The sequence below is a fragment of the Eubalaena glacialis genome, chromosome 16 (assembly GCF_028564815.1).
Source record: "Eubalaena glacialis isolate mEubGla1 chromosome 16, mEubGla1.1.hap2.+ XY, whole genome shotgun sequence".
NCBI lineage: Eukaryota > Metazoa > Chordata > Mammalia > Artiodactyla > Balaenidae > Eubalaena > Eubalaena glacialis.
Genome location: NC_083731.1, coordinates 56,703,987 through 56,717,726, shown reverse-complemented (window position 1 = coordinate 56,717,726; position 13,740 = coordinate 56,703,987). Strand labels below are relative to the sequence as shown.

At 38.0% G+C, this 13,740-nt stretch overlaps 1 protein-coding gene across 1 annotated transcript in view; it reads left to right on the top strand.

The window, feature by feature from the left end:
* The window catches only part of TDRD3 (tudor domain containing 3), a 229,216-nt gene that overhangs the window by 129,657 nt on the left and 85,819 nt on the right, over window positions 1-13,740 (top strand). The window contains exon 6 of the mRNA XM_061170837.1: window positions 12,729-12,800. Within this exon, the coding sequence (XP_061026820.1) occupies window positions 12,729-12,800 (72 nt within the window). The remainder of the gene's footprint in view (window positions 1-12,728; window positions 12,801-13,740) is intronic.

The following is a 13,740-nucleotide window of genomic DNA, read 5'->3' as shown; positions in this document are numbered from 1 at the left end:
TAATTTGTAAAGTAATGTAGTTCTATAACATTTTAGTGCTCCCCCCCTCACCTCCTATGACAGATAATTTTTTTGTAATTTTTTCTGTTTTTAAAAATTATAAAGTATCCATAACAAAGTTTAACATTTTAATCATTTTTAAATGTAAAATTAAGTGGCATTAAGTACATTCTTATTGTTACACAACCAGCTCTCTCCAGAATTTTTTATCTTCTCAAACTGAAACTCTGTACCAATTAAACAATAACTTCCCATCCCCCCTCCCAGTCTCTGGCCACCTTGTGCTCCAGCTACCTCATAATAGTATAGTCATATAGTATTCGTCCTTTTCCGTCTGGCTTATTTCACTTAGCATAATGTCTTCAAGGTTCATCCATATTGTAGCATGTGTCAGAATTTCCTAACTTTTTAAGGCTGAATAATATTCCGTTGTATGTGAATGCCACATTTTGTGCATTCATCCACTAATGGACATTAGGGTTGTTTCCGCCTTTTGGCTATTGTGAATAAAGGTGTTATGAACATGGGTGTACAAATATCTGCTTGAGTTCCTGCTTTCAGTTCTTTTGAGTTTATACTCAGAAGTAGGATTGCTGGATTGCATAGTAATTCTGTTTAATATTTTGAGTAACTGCTATATTGTTTTCCACGGCAGCTGCACCATTTTACATTCCCATCTGCAATGCTTAAGTGATCCAATTTCTTGACATCCCTGCCAACCCTTGTTATTTCATGTTTTTTGGATAATAACCATCCTAATAAGTGTGAAGTGGAATATCATTGTGGTTTTGATTTGCATTTCCCTAGTGCGTAGTGATGTTTAGCATCTTTTCATATGTTTACTGGCTGTTTGTATATCTTCTTTGGAGAAATGTGTATTTAAGTCCTTTGTCTATTTTTAATTTTTTTGTTGTTGTTGTTGTTGTTGTTGTGTGAGTTTTTGATTTATTCTGGATATCAATTCCTTATCTGATATATGATATGCAAATATTTTTCACATTCCATTGGTTGCCTTTTCACTCTGTTGGTAGTGTCCTTTGATGCAAAAGCATTTTAAATTTTATTGAAGTTCAGTTTTACCTGGTTTTTTCTTTTGTTGCCTATGTTTTTGGTGTCATATCCAAGAAATTGCAAAATCCCAATGTCATGAAGCTTTTTCTCTATGTTTTCTTGTGGAAGTTTTATGGGTTTAGCTCTTTGGCTCTTAAATTTAGGTCTTTGATCCATTTTGAATTAATTTTTGTACATGGTGTAAGACTTTTGCATGTGGATATCCAGTTTTCCCAGCACCATATGTTGAAGAGAATCTCCTTCCCCTATTGAATGACCTTATCTCCCTCATCAAAAATCATTTAACCGTACATGCAAGGGTTTATTTCTTTATTGTATTAGTCTGTCTTAATGCCAGTACTGTTTTGACTACTGTAACTTTGCAGTAAGTTTTGTAATCAAGAAGTATGAGCTTTTTTCAGGATTATTTTGACTATTCAGGGTCCCTTGAGATCCCATATGAATTTTAGGATAGATTTTTCTGTTTCTGCAAAAAGCATTCTTAGGATTTTGATAGGAATTGCATTGAATCTCTAGACCTGTTTGAGTAGTATTGCCATCTTAACAGTATTAATCTTCCAACTCATGACCATGTGATGTCTTTTCATTTATTGGTGTCTAATTTCTTTTAGGAATCTTTTGTTGTTTTCATTGTATAGATCTTCTTCTTTGTGTAATTTTATCCCTAAGTATTTTATTCTTTTTTATTCTAGTATAAATGGAAGCTTATAACTTGCAGTTGTTTTTTGCTTAGCCTAGTTCTCAGCAGTGACTTAAGGGAATTCCTATACAGGTTTCTGGAGCTTCTTTTCTGTACAGGGCTCTCTTTTTCAAAACTCTGCCCCACAGCTTCCAGTTATTTCAGCCTGGCTTGAGCTATGAGATATTTTCTCAACTCAGCTCTCTGTGCTCTCTGTCTGCATTATGCCTCCAAGCAGAAAGGCAGAGTTCACCTCTTGTTTTTTTCTCTTTCTCTTTGGGATTACAGTCCTGTGCTACTTCTTGCCCTATGTCTTAAAACAGTTGTTTCCTACATGTTGTCCAGATTTCTAGTTGTAGAGGGAGATTAAGTCTTGTCTCTTACACAGTCATAGGATGGGAAGTAGAAATCCTGTAATATGCTTTTAATTATATACTGTGTATTGAGAGATTGTATTATTGGCAGCTTATGTGAGCTTTTAAGGAAGTCATGGCATAAACTGAAATGATTTATTGCTCTTTGAATGGTCTTTTTCTTTTATCTAAATTAAAACTGGGGAAAGGACCCCTAGATAAGTTTATGCATTTGCTGTTTTTTGTTAAAATAGGTTAACATCTTAAATACAGCTTATCAAGAAATGTGATATTCATATACAGTTTAAATTGTTCTTTGATTAATTAACTGAATGTTATTGTTGTCTTTAGTCTTAGTTTTTTTATATAACTTATATAAAATATATAGTACTCTTTTTATAATGCAGGGACTCTAGAGTATGTATAAGGTACATATGGTAATTTTTTAACTTATTTTTCAGCATTTAAAATATTTTAAACGTAACATTTTCTATAACGATAATCATTAAAAATGCACAAAAAGCTTTAGAGTTGAGAAGATGTATTAAGTGACAACCAGTGCTTAACAGATATATGTTAACACCTCAAAGACAAAACAGATAGGAGGAATAGATGGGTGAAAAGATTCCTTATGGCATTTTTTTTTTTAACATCTTTATTGGAGTATAATTGCTTTACAATGGTGTGTTAGTTTCTGCTTTATAACAAAGGGAATCAGCTATACATATACATACATCCCCATATCTCTTCCCTCTTGAGTCTCCCTCCCTCCCACCCTCCCAATCCTACCCCTCTAGGTGGTCACAAAGCACCGAGCTGATCTCCCTGGTCTGTGCGGCTGCTTCCCACTAGCTAGCTATTTTACATTTGGTAGTGTATATATGTCCATGACACGCTCTCACTTTGTCCCAGCTTACCCTTCCCCCTCCCGTGTCCTCAAGTCCATTCTCTAGTAGGTCTGCATCTTTATTCCCATCCTGCCCCTAGGTTCTTCATGACCATTTTTTTTTCTTTAGATTCCATATATATGTGTTAGCATATGGTATTTGTTTTTCTCTTTCTGACTTACTTCACTCTGTATGACAGACTCTAGGTCCATCTACCTCACTATAACTCAACAAATAACTCAATTTTGTTTCTTTTTATGGCTGAGTAATATTCCATTGTATATATGTGCCACATCTTCTTTCTCCATTCATCTGTTGATGGACACTTAGGTTGCTTCCATGTCCTGGCTATTTTAAATAGAGCTGCAATGAACATTGTGGTACATGACTCTTTTTGAATTATGCTTTCCTCAGGGTATATGCCCAGTAGTGGGATTTCTGGGTCGTATGGTAGTTCTATTTTTAGTTTTTTAAGGAACCTCCATACTGTTCTCCATAGTGGCTGTATCAATTTACATTCTCACCAACAGTGCAAGAGGGTTCATTTTTCTCCACACCCTCTCCAGCATTTATTGTTTCTAGATTTTTTGATGATGGCCATTCTGACTGGTGTGAGATGATATCTCATTGTAGTTTTGATTTGCATTTCTCTAATGATTAATGATGTTGAGCATTGTTTCATGTGTTTGTTGGCAATCTGTATATCTTCTTTGGAGAAATGTCTATTTAGGTCTCCTGCCCATTTTTGGATTGGGTTGTTTGTTTTTTTGTTATTGAGCTGCATGAGCTGCTTGTAAATCTTGGAGATTAATCCTTTGTCAGTTGCTTCATTTGCAAATATTTTCTCCCATCCTGAGGGTTGTCTTTTGGTCTTGTTTATGGTTTCCTTTGCTGTGCAAAAGCTTTTAAGTTTCATTAGGTCCCATTTGTTTATTTGTGTTTTTATTTCCATTTCTCTAGGAGTTGGGTCAAAAGGGATCTTGCTCTGATTTATGTCATAGAGTGTTCTGCCTATGTTTTCCTCTAAGAGTTGGATAGTGTCTGGCCTTACACTTAGGTCTTTAATCCATTTTGAGTTTATTTTTGTGTATGGTGTCAGGGAGTGTTCTAATTTCATACTTTTACATGTATCTGTCCAATTTTCCCAGCACCACTTATTGAAGAGGCTGTCTTTTCTCCACTGTATATGCTTGCCTCCTTTATCAAAGATAAGGTGACCATATGTGCGTGGGTTTATCTCTGGGCTTTCTATCCTGTTCCATTGATCTATATTTCTGTTTTTGTGCCAGTACCAAACTGTCTTGATTACTGTAGCTTTGTAATATAGTCTGAAGTCAGGGAGCTTGATTCCTCCAGCTCCATTTTTCGTTCTCAAGATTGCTTTGGCACTTTGGGGTCTTTTGTGTTTCCATACAAATTGTGAAATTTTTTGTTCTAGTTCTGTGAAAAATGCCAGTGGTAGTTTGATAGGGATTGCATTGAATCTGTAGATTGCTTTGGGTAGTAGAGTCGTTTTCATAATGTTGATTCTTCCAATCCAAGAACATGGTATATCTCTCCATCTATTTCTATCATCTTTAATTTCTTTCATCAGTATCTTACAGTTTTCTTCATACAGGTCTTTTGTCTCCTTAGGTAGGTTTACTCCTAGGTATTTTATTCTTTTTGTTGCAGTGGTAAATGGGAGTGTTTTCTTATTTTCACTTTCAGATTTTTCATCATTAATGTATAGGAATGCAAGATATTTCTGTGCATTAACTTTGTATCCTGCTACTTTGCCAAAGTCATTGATTAGCTCTAGTAGTTTTCTGATGGTGTCTTTAGGATTCTCTATGTATAGTATCATGTCATCTGCAAACAGTGACAGCTTTACTTCTTCTTTTCCGATTTGGATTCCTTTTATTTCTTTTTCTTCTCTGATTGCTGTGGCTAAAACTTCCAAAACAATGTTGAATAATAGTGGTGAGAGTGGGCAACCTTGTCTTGTTCCTGATCTTAGTGGAAATGGTTTCAGTTTTTCACCATTGAGGACGATGTTAGCTGTGAGTTTGTCATATACGGCCTTTATTATGTTGAGGTAAGTTCCCTCTATGCCTACTTTCTGGAGGGTTTTTATCATAAATAGGTGTTGAATTTTGTTGAAAGCTTTTTCTGCATCTGTTGAGATGACCATATGGTTTTTCTTCTTCAGTTTGTTAATATGGTGTATCACATTGATTAATTTGTGTATGTTGAAGAATCCTTGCATTCCTGGAATAAACCCCACTTGATCATGGTGTATGATCCTTTTAATGTGCTGTTGGATTCTGTTTGCTAGTATTTTGTTGAGGATTTTTGCATCTATGTTCATCAGTGATACTGGCCTGTAGTTTTCTTTCTTTGTGACATCTTTGTCTGGTTTTGGTATCAGTGTGATGGTGGCCTCATAGAATGAGTTTGGGAGTGTTCCTCCCTCTGCTATATTTTGGAAGAGTTTGAGAAGGATAGGTGTTAGCTCTTCTCTAAATGTTTGATAGAATTCGCCTGTGAAGCCATCTGGTCCTGGGCTTTTGTTTGTTGGAAGATTTTTAATCACAGTTTCAATTTCAGTGCTTGTGATTGGTCTGTTCATATTTTCTATTTCTTCCTGGTTCTGTCTTGGAAGGTTGTGCTTTTTGAAGAGTTTGTCCATTTCTTCCACGTTGTCCATTTTATTGGCATATAGTTGCTTGTAATAATCTCTCATGATCCTTTGTGTTTCTGCAGTGTCAGTTGTTACTTCTCCTTTTTCATTTCTAATTCTATTGATTTGAATCTTCTCCCTTTTTCTCTTGAGTCTGGCTAATGGTTTATCAATTTTGTTTATCTTCTCAAAGAACCAGCTTTTAGTTTTATTGATCTTTGCTATTGTTTCCTTCATTTCTTTTTCACTTATTTCTGATCTGATCTTTATGATTTCTTTCATTCTGCTAACTTTGGGGTTTTTTGGTTCTTCTTTCTCTAATTGCGTTAGGTGAAAGGTTAGGTTGTTTATTTGAGATGTTTCTTGTTTCTTACCCTAGGATTGTATTGCTATAAACTTCCCTCTTAGAACTGCTTTTGCTGCATCCCATAGGTTTTGGGTCATCGTGTTTTCATTGTCATTTGTTTATAGGTATTTTTTGATTTCCTCTTTGATTTCTTCAGTGATCTTTTGGTTATTTAGCAGTGTACTGTTTAGCCTCCATGTGTTTGTATTTTTTACAGATTTTTTTCCTGTAATTGATATCTAGTCTCATAGTGTTGTGGTCAGAAAAGATACTTGATACAATTTCAGTTTTCTTATATTTACCAAGGCTTGATTTGTGACCCAGCATATGATCTATCCTGGAGAATGTTCCATGAGCCCTTGAGAAGAAAGTGTATTCTGTTGTTTTTGGATGGAATGTCCTATAAATATTTATTAAGTCCATCTTGTTCAATGTATCATATAAAGCTTGTGTTTCTGTATTTATTTTCATTTTGGATGATCTGTCCATTGGTGAAAGTGGGGTGTTAAAGTCCCCTACTATGATTGTGTTACTGTCGATTTCCCCTTTTATGGCTGTTAGTATTTGCCTTATGTATTGAGGTGCTCCTACGTTGGGTGCATAGATATTTACAGTTGTTATATCTTCTTCTTGGATTGATCCGTTGATCATTATGTAGTGTCCTTCTTTGTCTCTTGTAATAGTCTTTAGTTTAAAGTCTATTTTGTCTGATATGAGAATTGCTACTCCAGCTTTCTTTTGATTTCCATTTGCATGGAATATCTTTTTCCTTCCCTCACTTTCAGTCTGTATGTGTCCCTAGGTCTGAAGTGGGTCTCTTGTAGACAGCATATATATGGATCTTGTTTTTGTATCCATTCAGACAGTCTGTGTCTTTTGGTTGGAGCATTTAATCCATTTACATTTAAGGTAATTATCCATATGCATGTTCCTATTACCATTTTCTTCATTGTTTTGGGTTTGTTATTGTAGGTGTTTTCCTTCTCTTGTGTTTCCTGCCTAGAGAAGTTCCTTTAGCATTTGTTGTAAAGCTGGTTTGGTGGTGTTGAATTCTCTTAGCTTTTGCTTGTCTGTAAAGGTTTTAGTTTCTCCATCAAATCTGAATGAGATCCCTGCTGGGTAGAGTAATCTTGGTGGTAGGTTTTTCCCTTTCATCACTTTAAATATATCCTGCCTCTCCCTTCTGGCTTGCAGAGTTTCTGCTGAAAGATCAACTGTTAACCTTATGGGGATTCCCTTGTATGTTATTTGTTGTTTTTCCCTTGCTGCTTTTAATATTTTTTTCTTTGTATTTAATTTTTGATAGTTTGATTAATATGAGTCTTGGTGTGTTTCTCATTGGATTTATCCTGTATGGGACTCTCTGTGCTTCCTGGACTTGATTAACTATTTTCTTTCCCATATTAGGGATGTTTTCAACTATACTCTCTTCAAATATTTTCTCAGTCCCTTTCTTTTTCTCTTCTTCTTCTGGGACCATTATAATTTGAATGTTGGTGCATTTAATATTGTCCCAGAGGTCTCTGAGACTGTCCTCAATTCTTTTCATTCTTTTTTCTTTATTCTCATCTGCAGTAGTTATTTCCACTATTTTATCTTCCAGGTCACTTATCCGTTCTTGTGCCTCAGTTATTCTGCTATTGATCTCTTCTAGGGAATTTTTAATTTCATTTATTATGTTTTTCATCACTGTTTGTTTGCTGTTTAGTTCTTCCAGGTCCTTGTTAAATGTTTCTTGTGTTTTCTCCATTCTATTTCCAAGATTTTGGATCATCTTTACTATCATTACTCTGAATTCTTTTTCAGATAGACTGCCTATTTCCTCCTCATTTGTTAGGTCTGGTGGGTTTTTACCTTGCTTCTCCATCTGCTGTGTGTTTCTTTGTCTTCTAATTTTGCTTAACTTACTGTGTTTGGGGTCTCCTTTTTGCAGGCTGCCGGTTCGTAGTTCCCGTTGCTTTTGTTGTCTGTCCCCAGTGGCTAAGGTTGGTTCAGTGGGTTGTGTAGGTTTCCTGGTGGAGGGGACTAGTGCCTGTGTTCTCGTGGATGAGACTGGATCTTGTCTTTCTGGTGGGCAGGACCACGTCCGGTGGTGTGTTTTGGGGTGTCTGTGACCTTATTATGATTTTAGGTGGCCTCTTTGCTAATGAGTGGCGTTGTGTTCCTGTCTTGCTAGTTGTTTGGCATAGGGTGTCCAGCACTGTAGCTTGCTGGTCATTGAGTGGAGCCGGGTCTTGGCATTGTGATGGAGATCTCTGGGAGATTTTTTCCGTTTGGTTTTTTTTTTTGCTGTTGTTGTTGTTATAAAAGTCTGTAATTTATTACAGATCATAGGATGGGGAGATAGCTTTTTTGTAATTTTTGATTTTAGGTTTATTATAAAGTATAACTGGTCAAAGAAATCCAGTATCCAGTGGATGAATTAATCATGTACTCACATACCTATACACAGATACATTCCTATACAGAGAGTTCATTGTTAAATATTCAGAGGGTTTACCTCTGTTCTCAGTGAAGAGGGCCACTCCCTCACCTTGATATCAGTATGGATGAAATTCTGTTTACGGATCTCAGATCCTCAGCAATTCTAGACTCTCTGATTGCCCCCAGATCTTTTTTCTTCCTTTAATCATCAGTTTTTACTTAACAAAGTTGATTACTGGATTGAGTTTCATTTTAAGAAGAGAGATTTTAATCAATTAATCTGGTAATGGGTCTGATTAATTGACAAGACAAAGGCCTAGGAAGTGAGATAATTTCCCCCATCCTCTAAGGTCAGCTGAGTTTTGGCAGCTCCATTTTAATCCTGGTTAGATATACTTCATCAACCCTGCTTTCTTAGACCTTGCTTTCAGGTAACTCAGTACACACGTAAATCCAATGTACAACCACTTTGTATACCATTCTCTCCCTCCTTTCACTTTTTGGTTTTTTTTTTTTACTTATTTCAACATTATTTTTCACCCTTAGCTGGTTCATATCTATTCTACCCTTTGATTATATTTATTTATTTATTTATTTTTAACATCTTTATTAGAGTATAATTGCTTTACAATGGTGTGTCAGTTTCTGCTTTATAACAAAGTGAATCAGTTATACATATACATATGTCCCCATATCTCTTCCCTCTTGCATTTCCCTCCCTCCTACCCTCCCTATCCCACCCCTCTAAGTGGTCACAAAGCACCGAGCTGATCTCCCTGTGCTATGTGGCTGCTTCCCACTAGCTATGTATTTTACGTTTGGTAGTGTATGTATGTCCATGCCACTCTCTCACTTTCTCCCAGCTTACCCTTCCCCCTCCCCGTATCCTGAAGTCCATTCTCTAGTAGGTCTGCATCTTTATTCCCATCTTGCCCCTAGGTTCTTCTGACCATTTTCATTTTTTATAGATTCCATATATATGTGTTAGCATACAGTATTTGTTTTTCTCTTTCTGACTTACTTCACTCTGTATGACTGTCTCACCATTTGATATTACATGGAGCTGGGAGTTCTCTGGTGGACCAATGTCCTGAACTCGGCTCTCCCACCTCAGAGGCACAGGCCTGATGCCCGGCTGGAGCATGAAGACCCTGTCATCTACACGGCTCAGAATAAAAGGGAGAAAAAAAGAAAAAAAGACAGAAAAATAAATAAATAAAATAAAATAAAATACAGTTATTAAAATAAAAATTATTATTAAAATTAAAAAAGTAATTTAAAAAAAAGAGAGAAAGAAAGAGGAGAGCTGCCAAACCAATAAAAAAATCCACTAATGTTAACAAGCGCTAAAAACTATACTAAAAAAACAAACAAAAAAAACGGACAGACAGAACCCTAGGACAAATGGTAAAAGCAAAGCTATACAGACAAAATCACCACAGATGCGTAAACATACACACTCACAAAAAGAGAAAAAGGAAAAAATATATATATTTATCGTTGCTCCCAAAGTCCACCGTCTCAATTTGGGATGATTCGTTGTCTATTCAGGTATTTCACAGATGCAGGGTACATCAGGTTGATTGTGGAGATTTAATCCGCTGCTCCTGAGGCTGCTGGGAGAGATTTCCCTTTCTCTTCTTTGTTCGCACAGCTCCTGGGGTTCAGCTTTGGATTTGGACCCACCTCTGCATGTAGGTCGCCGGAGGGCGTCTGTTCCCTGCTCACACAGGACGGGGTTAAAGGAGCAGCTTTTCTGGGGCTCTGGCTCACTCAGACCAGGGGGAGGGAGGGGTACAGATGCGGGGGGAGCCTGCCGCAGCAGAGGCCGGCGTGACATTGCACCAAGCCTGAGGCACTCCGTGCGTTCTCCTGGCGAAGCCGTTCCTAGATCTCGGGACCCTGGCAGTGGCGGGCTGCACAGGCTCCTGGGAGGGGAGGTGTGGATAGTGACCTGTGCTTGCACACAGGCTTCTTGGTGGCTGCAGCAGCAGCCTTAGTGTCTCATGCCCATCTTTGGGGTCCGCGCTGATAGCCACGGCTCGCGCCCGTCTCTGGAGCTCGTTCAGGCAGCACTCTTAATCCCCTCTCCTTGCGCACCGCACAACAGAGAGGCAAGAAAAAGTCTCTTGCCTCTTCGGCAGCTCTAGACCCCCTCCCGGACACAGTCCTTGCTAGCTGTGGCCCCCTTCAGGCTATGTTCACGCAGCCAACCCCAGTCCTCTCCCTGGGACCTGACTGAAGCCGGAGCCGCAGCTCCCAGCCCCCGCCCGCCCCGGCGGGTGAGCAGACAAGCCTCTCGGGCTGGTGAGTGTGGTCTGCACCGATCCTCTCTGCGGGAATCTCTCCTCTTTGCCCTCTGCACCCCTGTGGCTGCGCTCTCCTCTGCGGCTCCGAAGCTTCCCCGCCGTCCCCCATCTCCGCCTGCGAAGGGCCTTCCTAGTGTGTGGAGACCTTTCCGCCTTCACAGCTCCCTCCCACTGGTGCAGGTCCCGTCCCTATTCTTTTGTCTCTGTGTTTTCTTTTTTCTTTTGCCCTACCCAGGTACGTGGGGAGTTTCTTGCCTTTTGGGAGGTCTGAGGTCTTCTGCCAGTGTTCAGTAGGTGTTCTGTAGGAGTTGTTCCACATGTAGATGTATTTCTGATGTATTTGTGGGGAGGAAGGTGATCTCCCCATCTTACTCTTCTGCCATCTTGAAGCTCCTCCTCCTTATGGCATTTTTGAAGGACTTTATAATGTGAGAAATTGCTTTTGCTAGGAAGTTATTTTTTTCATTTCCATAATATATTGTTATCTCTCTAATCATAAATATGATAGGGAAAAAAGAAAACTAAAATTAGTAGCATTTGGAAGCTTTTTTTTTAATTAAAGAGCAATCTGTTGAATACTTCTTTGAAGTATAAATTGATTTGCAAAACAAGACTTTTATTAAGGAAATTTTACTGTAATTGAAATTAACCTCCATATTATAAACTATAACAGTCTGATCTCTTTAAACAGTTAGAAATCACTTTTATCAGTATTCCTATGAACTGTTTCTAGTTAACAGCACTTCTGACACCAAGTGTGGAGTTTTCTTTTCCACATCAAGCAATTCTCCAGTTCTCTCCACTTGGATACCAGGTGGATGTCCTACAATTTAATTCAGTACTGACACGAACTACCTGGAGTTAGTACAGACCCCATAGGTTAAGAACTCAGTCTCAGAAGACTGCCCCTCACTTCAGGTGCCAATTGAAAGTAGTAGGTCCTGACGTTATCCACTCTTCTGTCCAACTTGGCTATAAATTAGGGGTTCTCAGGATCCCCTGCTCAGATTTGATAATTTGCTATAGTGACTCACAGAACTTAGGGAAACACTTTACTTGGTATTACTGGTTTATTATAAACGATGTTATAAAAGATAAATAGCCAGATGAAGAGGTTAATAGGGCAAGATCGGGAAGCGTCCTGGACACAGGAGCTTCTGTCCCTGTGGAGTTTGGTGTGCACCACCCTTCTGGCACATGGATGTATTCACCAGCCTGGAAGCTCCCTGAACCCCATCGTTTATGGAGTTTTAATGGAGGTTCATTACATAGGCCCGCTTGATTTAATCACTGGCCATTGGTGATTGACTCAATCTCTAGCCCTCTAATCGCGTGGTTGGTTTTTCCGGCAACCAGTCCTCACCCTGGAGCTCGCTAGGGGCCCATTAATAGTCACCTCATTAACATAAACTCAGGATGCTCAAAGGCGCTTATTATGAAGAACAAAATGTGCTCCTTACCCCTGTGATTCAGGAAATTTCAAGTGTTTTAGGGTCTCTGTTCCAGGAACTGGGGACAAAGACCAAATATATATTTCTTATTATATAACAGTATCACAAATATGTTGTTTGCTAATAGATTTTTACGTCTAAAAATTTCATTTTGAAGATGATTTCCAGATAATATTTTTCTGCCAGATTATAGTTTTACTATGCATTAAAATGAAATTAATTAAAATGAAATTCTTGCTACCAAAGTTTATCATCTTTGTTGAGAGGTTTTAACTGTGTTTTCTTCTTATGGGAGCAACTTGGCAAATACTTCTGAAAATCATATGTCAGTTTGGGTTTTGGAAAGGGGAAGTAAGGGGAGAGCCTTTGCCTAGTTATTGAAGTTAGGAATAAGATATTTTATATAGTTTGAAATTAATAATAGAAGGCTTTTTTTCTATTTCCTATAAGAATCTACTAAAATGAGTAGATTCCTGGTGCATTATAAGTGTTGTTAAATATATTTTTAATGTATAATTTCTGTTTTACAACTCACTTTTCTCACAGAGCTTGTCAAAACACAATAGAAGCAATATTGGAACCGAAGGTGGACCACCTCCTTTTGTGCCTTTTGGACAGGTAATGACTTTCATTTTGGCAGATGAATTTTAATCAGCAAAAAGTGTTTTTCATTTGTATTCAAGCTGTGTTTAGTTTTGTGCTGAACTGTTCATTCAGAGGTCATAGGAGTTATATGGAAATATATTAACTACAGGAAAACAATAATTGTGATTTTTTTCTCGTTATTGTAATTAAAGTTTTTGTGTAGATTCTTTTCTTAAAAGCTGTTAACCCAAAGATTGAAACAGTTAAGAGACACACCTGAAATGCAGCTTAAAATTAATTAATATCAGATGGTGGTGGGGGCATTTTTTTTGAGAGAGAGAGAGAAATGCAAAAGTAAGAAGACAAAAATACGCTATAATTTCTCACTTTGTTCATTAAAAACAAAAGAGGGAGAAAAAATAAAAGCATCAACAGAAAGATTGACAGGAGACAAAAGAGTGAGAACATGAGGCAGGGAAGGGCATCACTGCACTTTAGGAGAGCCTGCTGTCCCAGCTGTCCCTTCCGAGATTCTATTCTTCTGCCTTGATCCAAATGCCCATCTCAGTCAGGTACTTAATTTTATTTCCAGTTGGTATTTTCATTTTCAACTACAGCAGCCCTGATTCTTCTCTCACATAAGCTAAAGGTTTTCCTTCTATTTCCTAACTTTCAACCCCCTTGCTGCAAAATGTTATCTTGAGGTAGCTCCTCAGCTGACCAATATCTTGTGTCTTCCTGGTTGTGCTAAGCATCAAGTTGCCTTTAAAACAATCTCCTCCAGCTTGTCCCTGCTTTATACCTGAAGAATCTGAGAATAATCCCTGTGGCTGCTTGCTCTTTGCAACATGATGCCACTAAAATTTAGCTCTTGGTAATCTGCCTTGCATTTGTGCTTTATTTTCCTTCAAGAGTGCTGGCTCAAAGTGAAGATGAGTTGGGGACACAACAGCTAGGAGACAGAGACCTACAT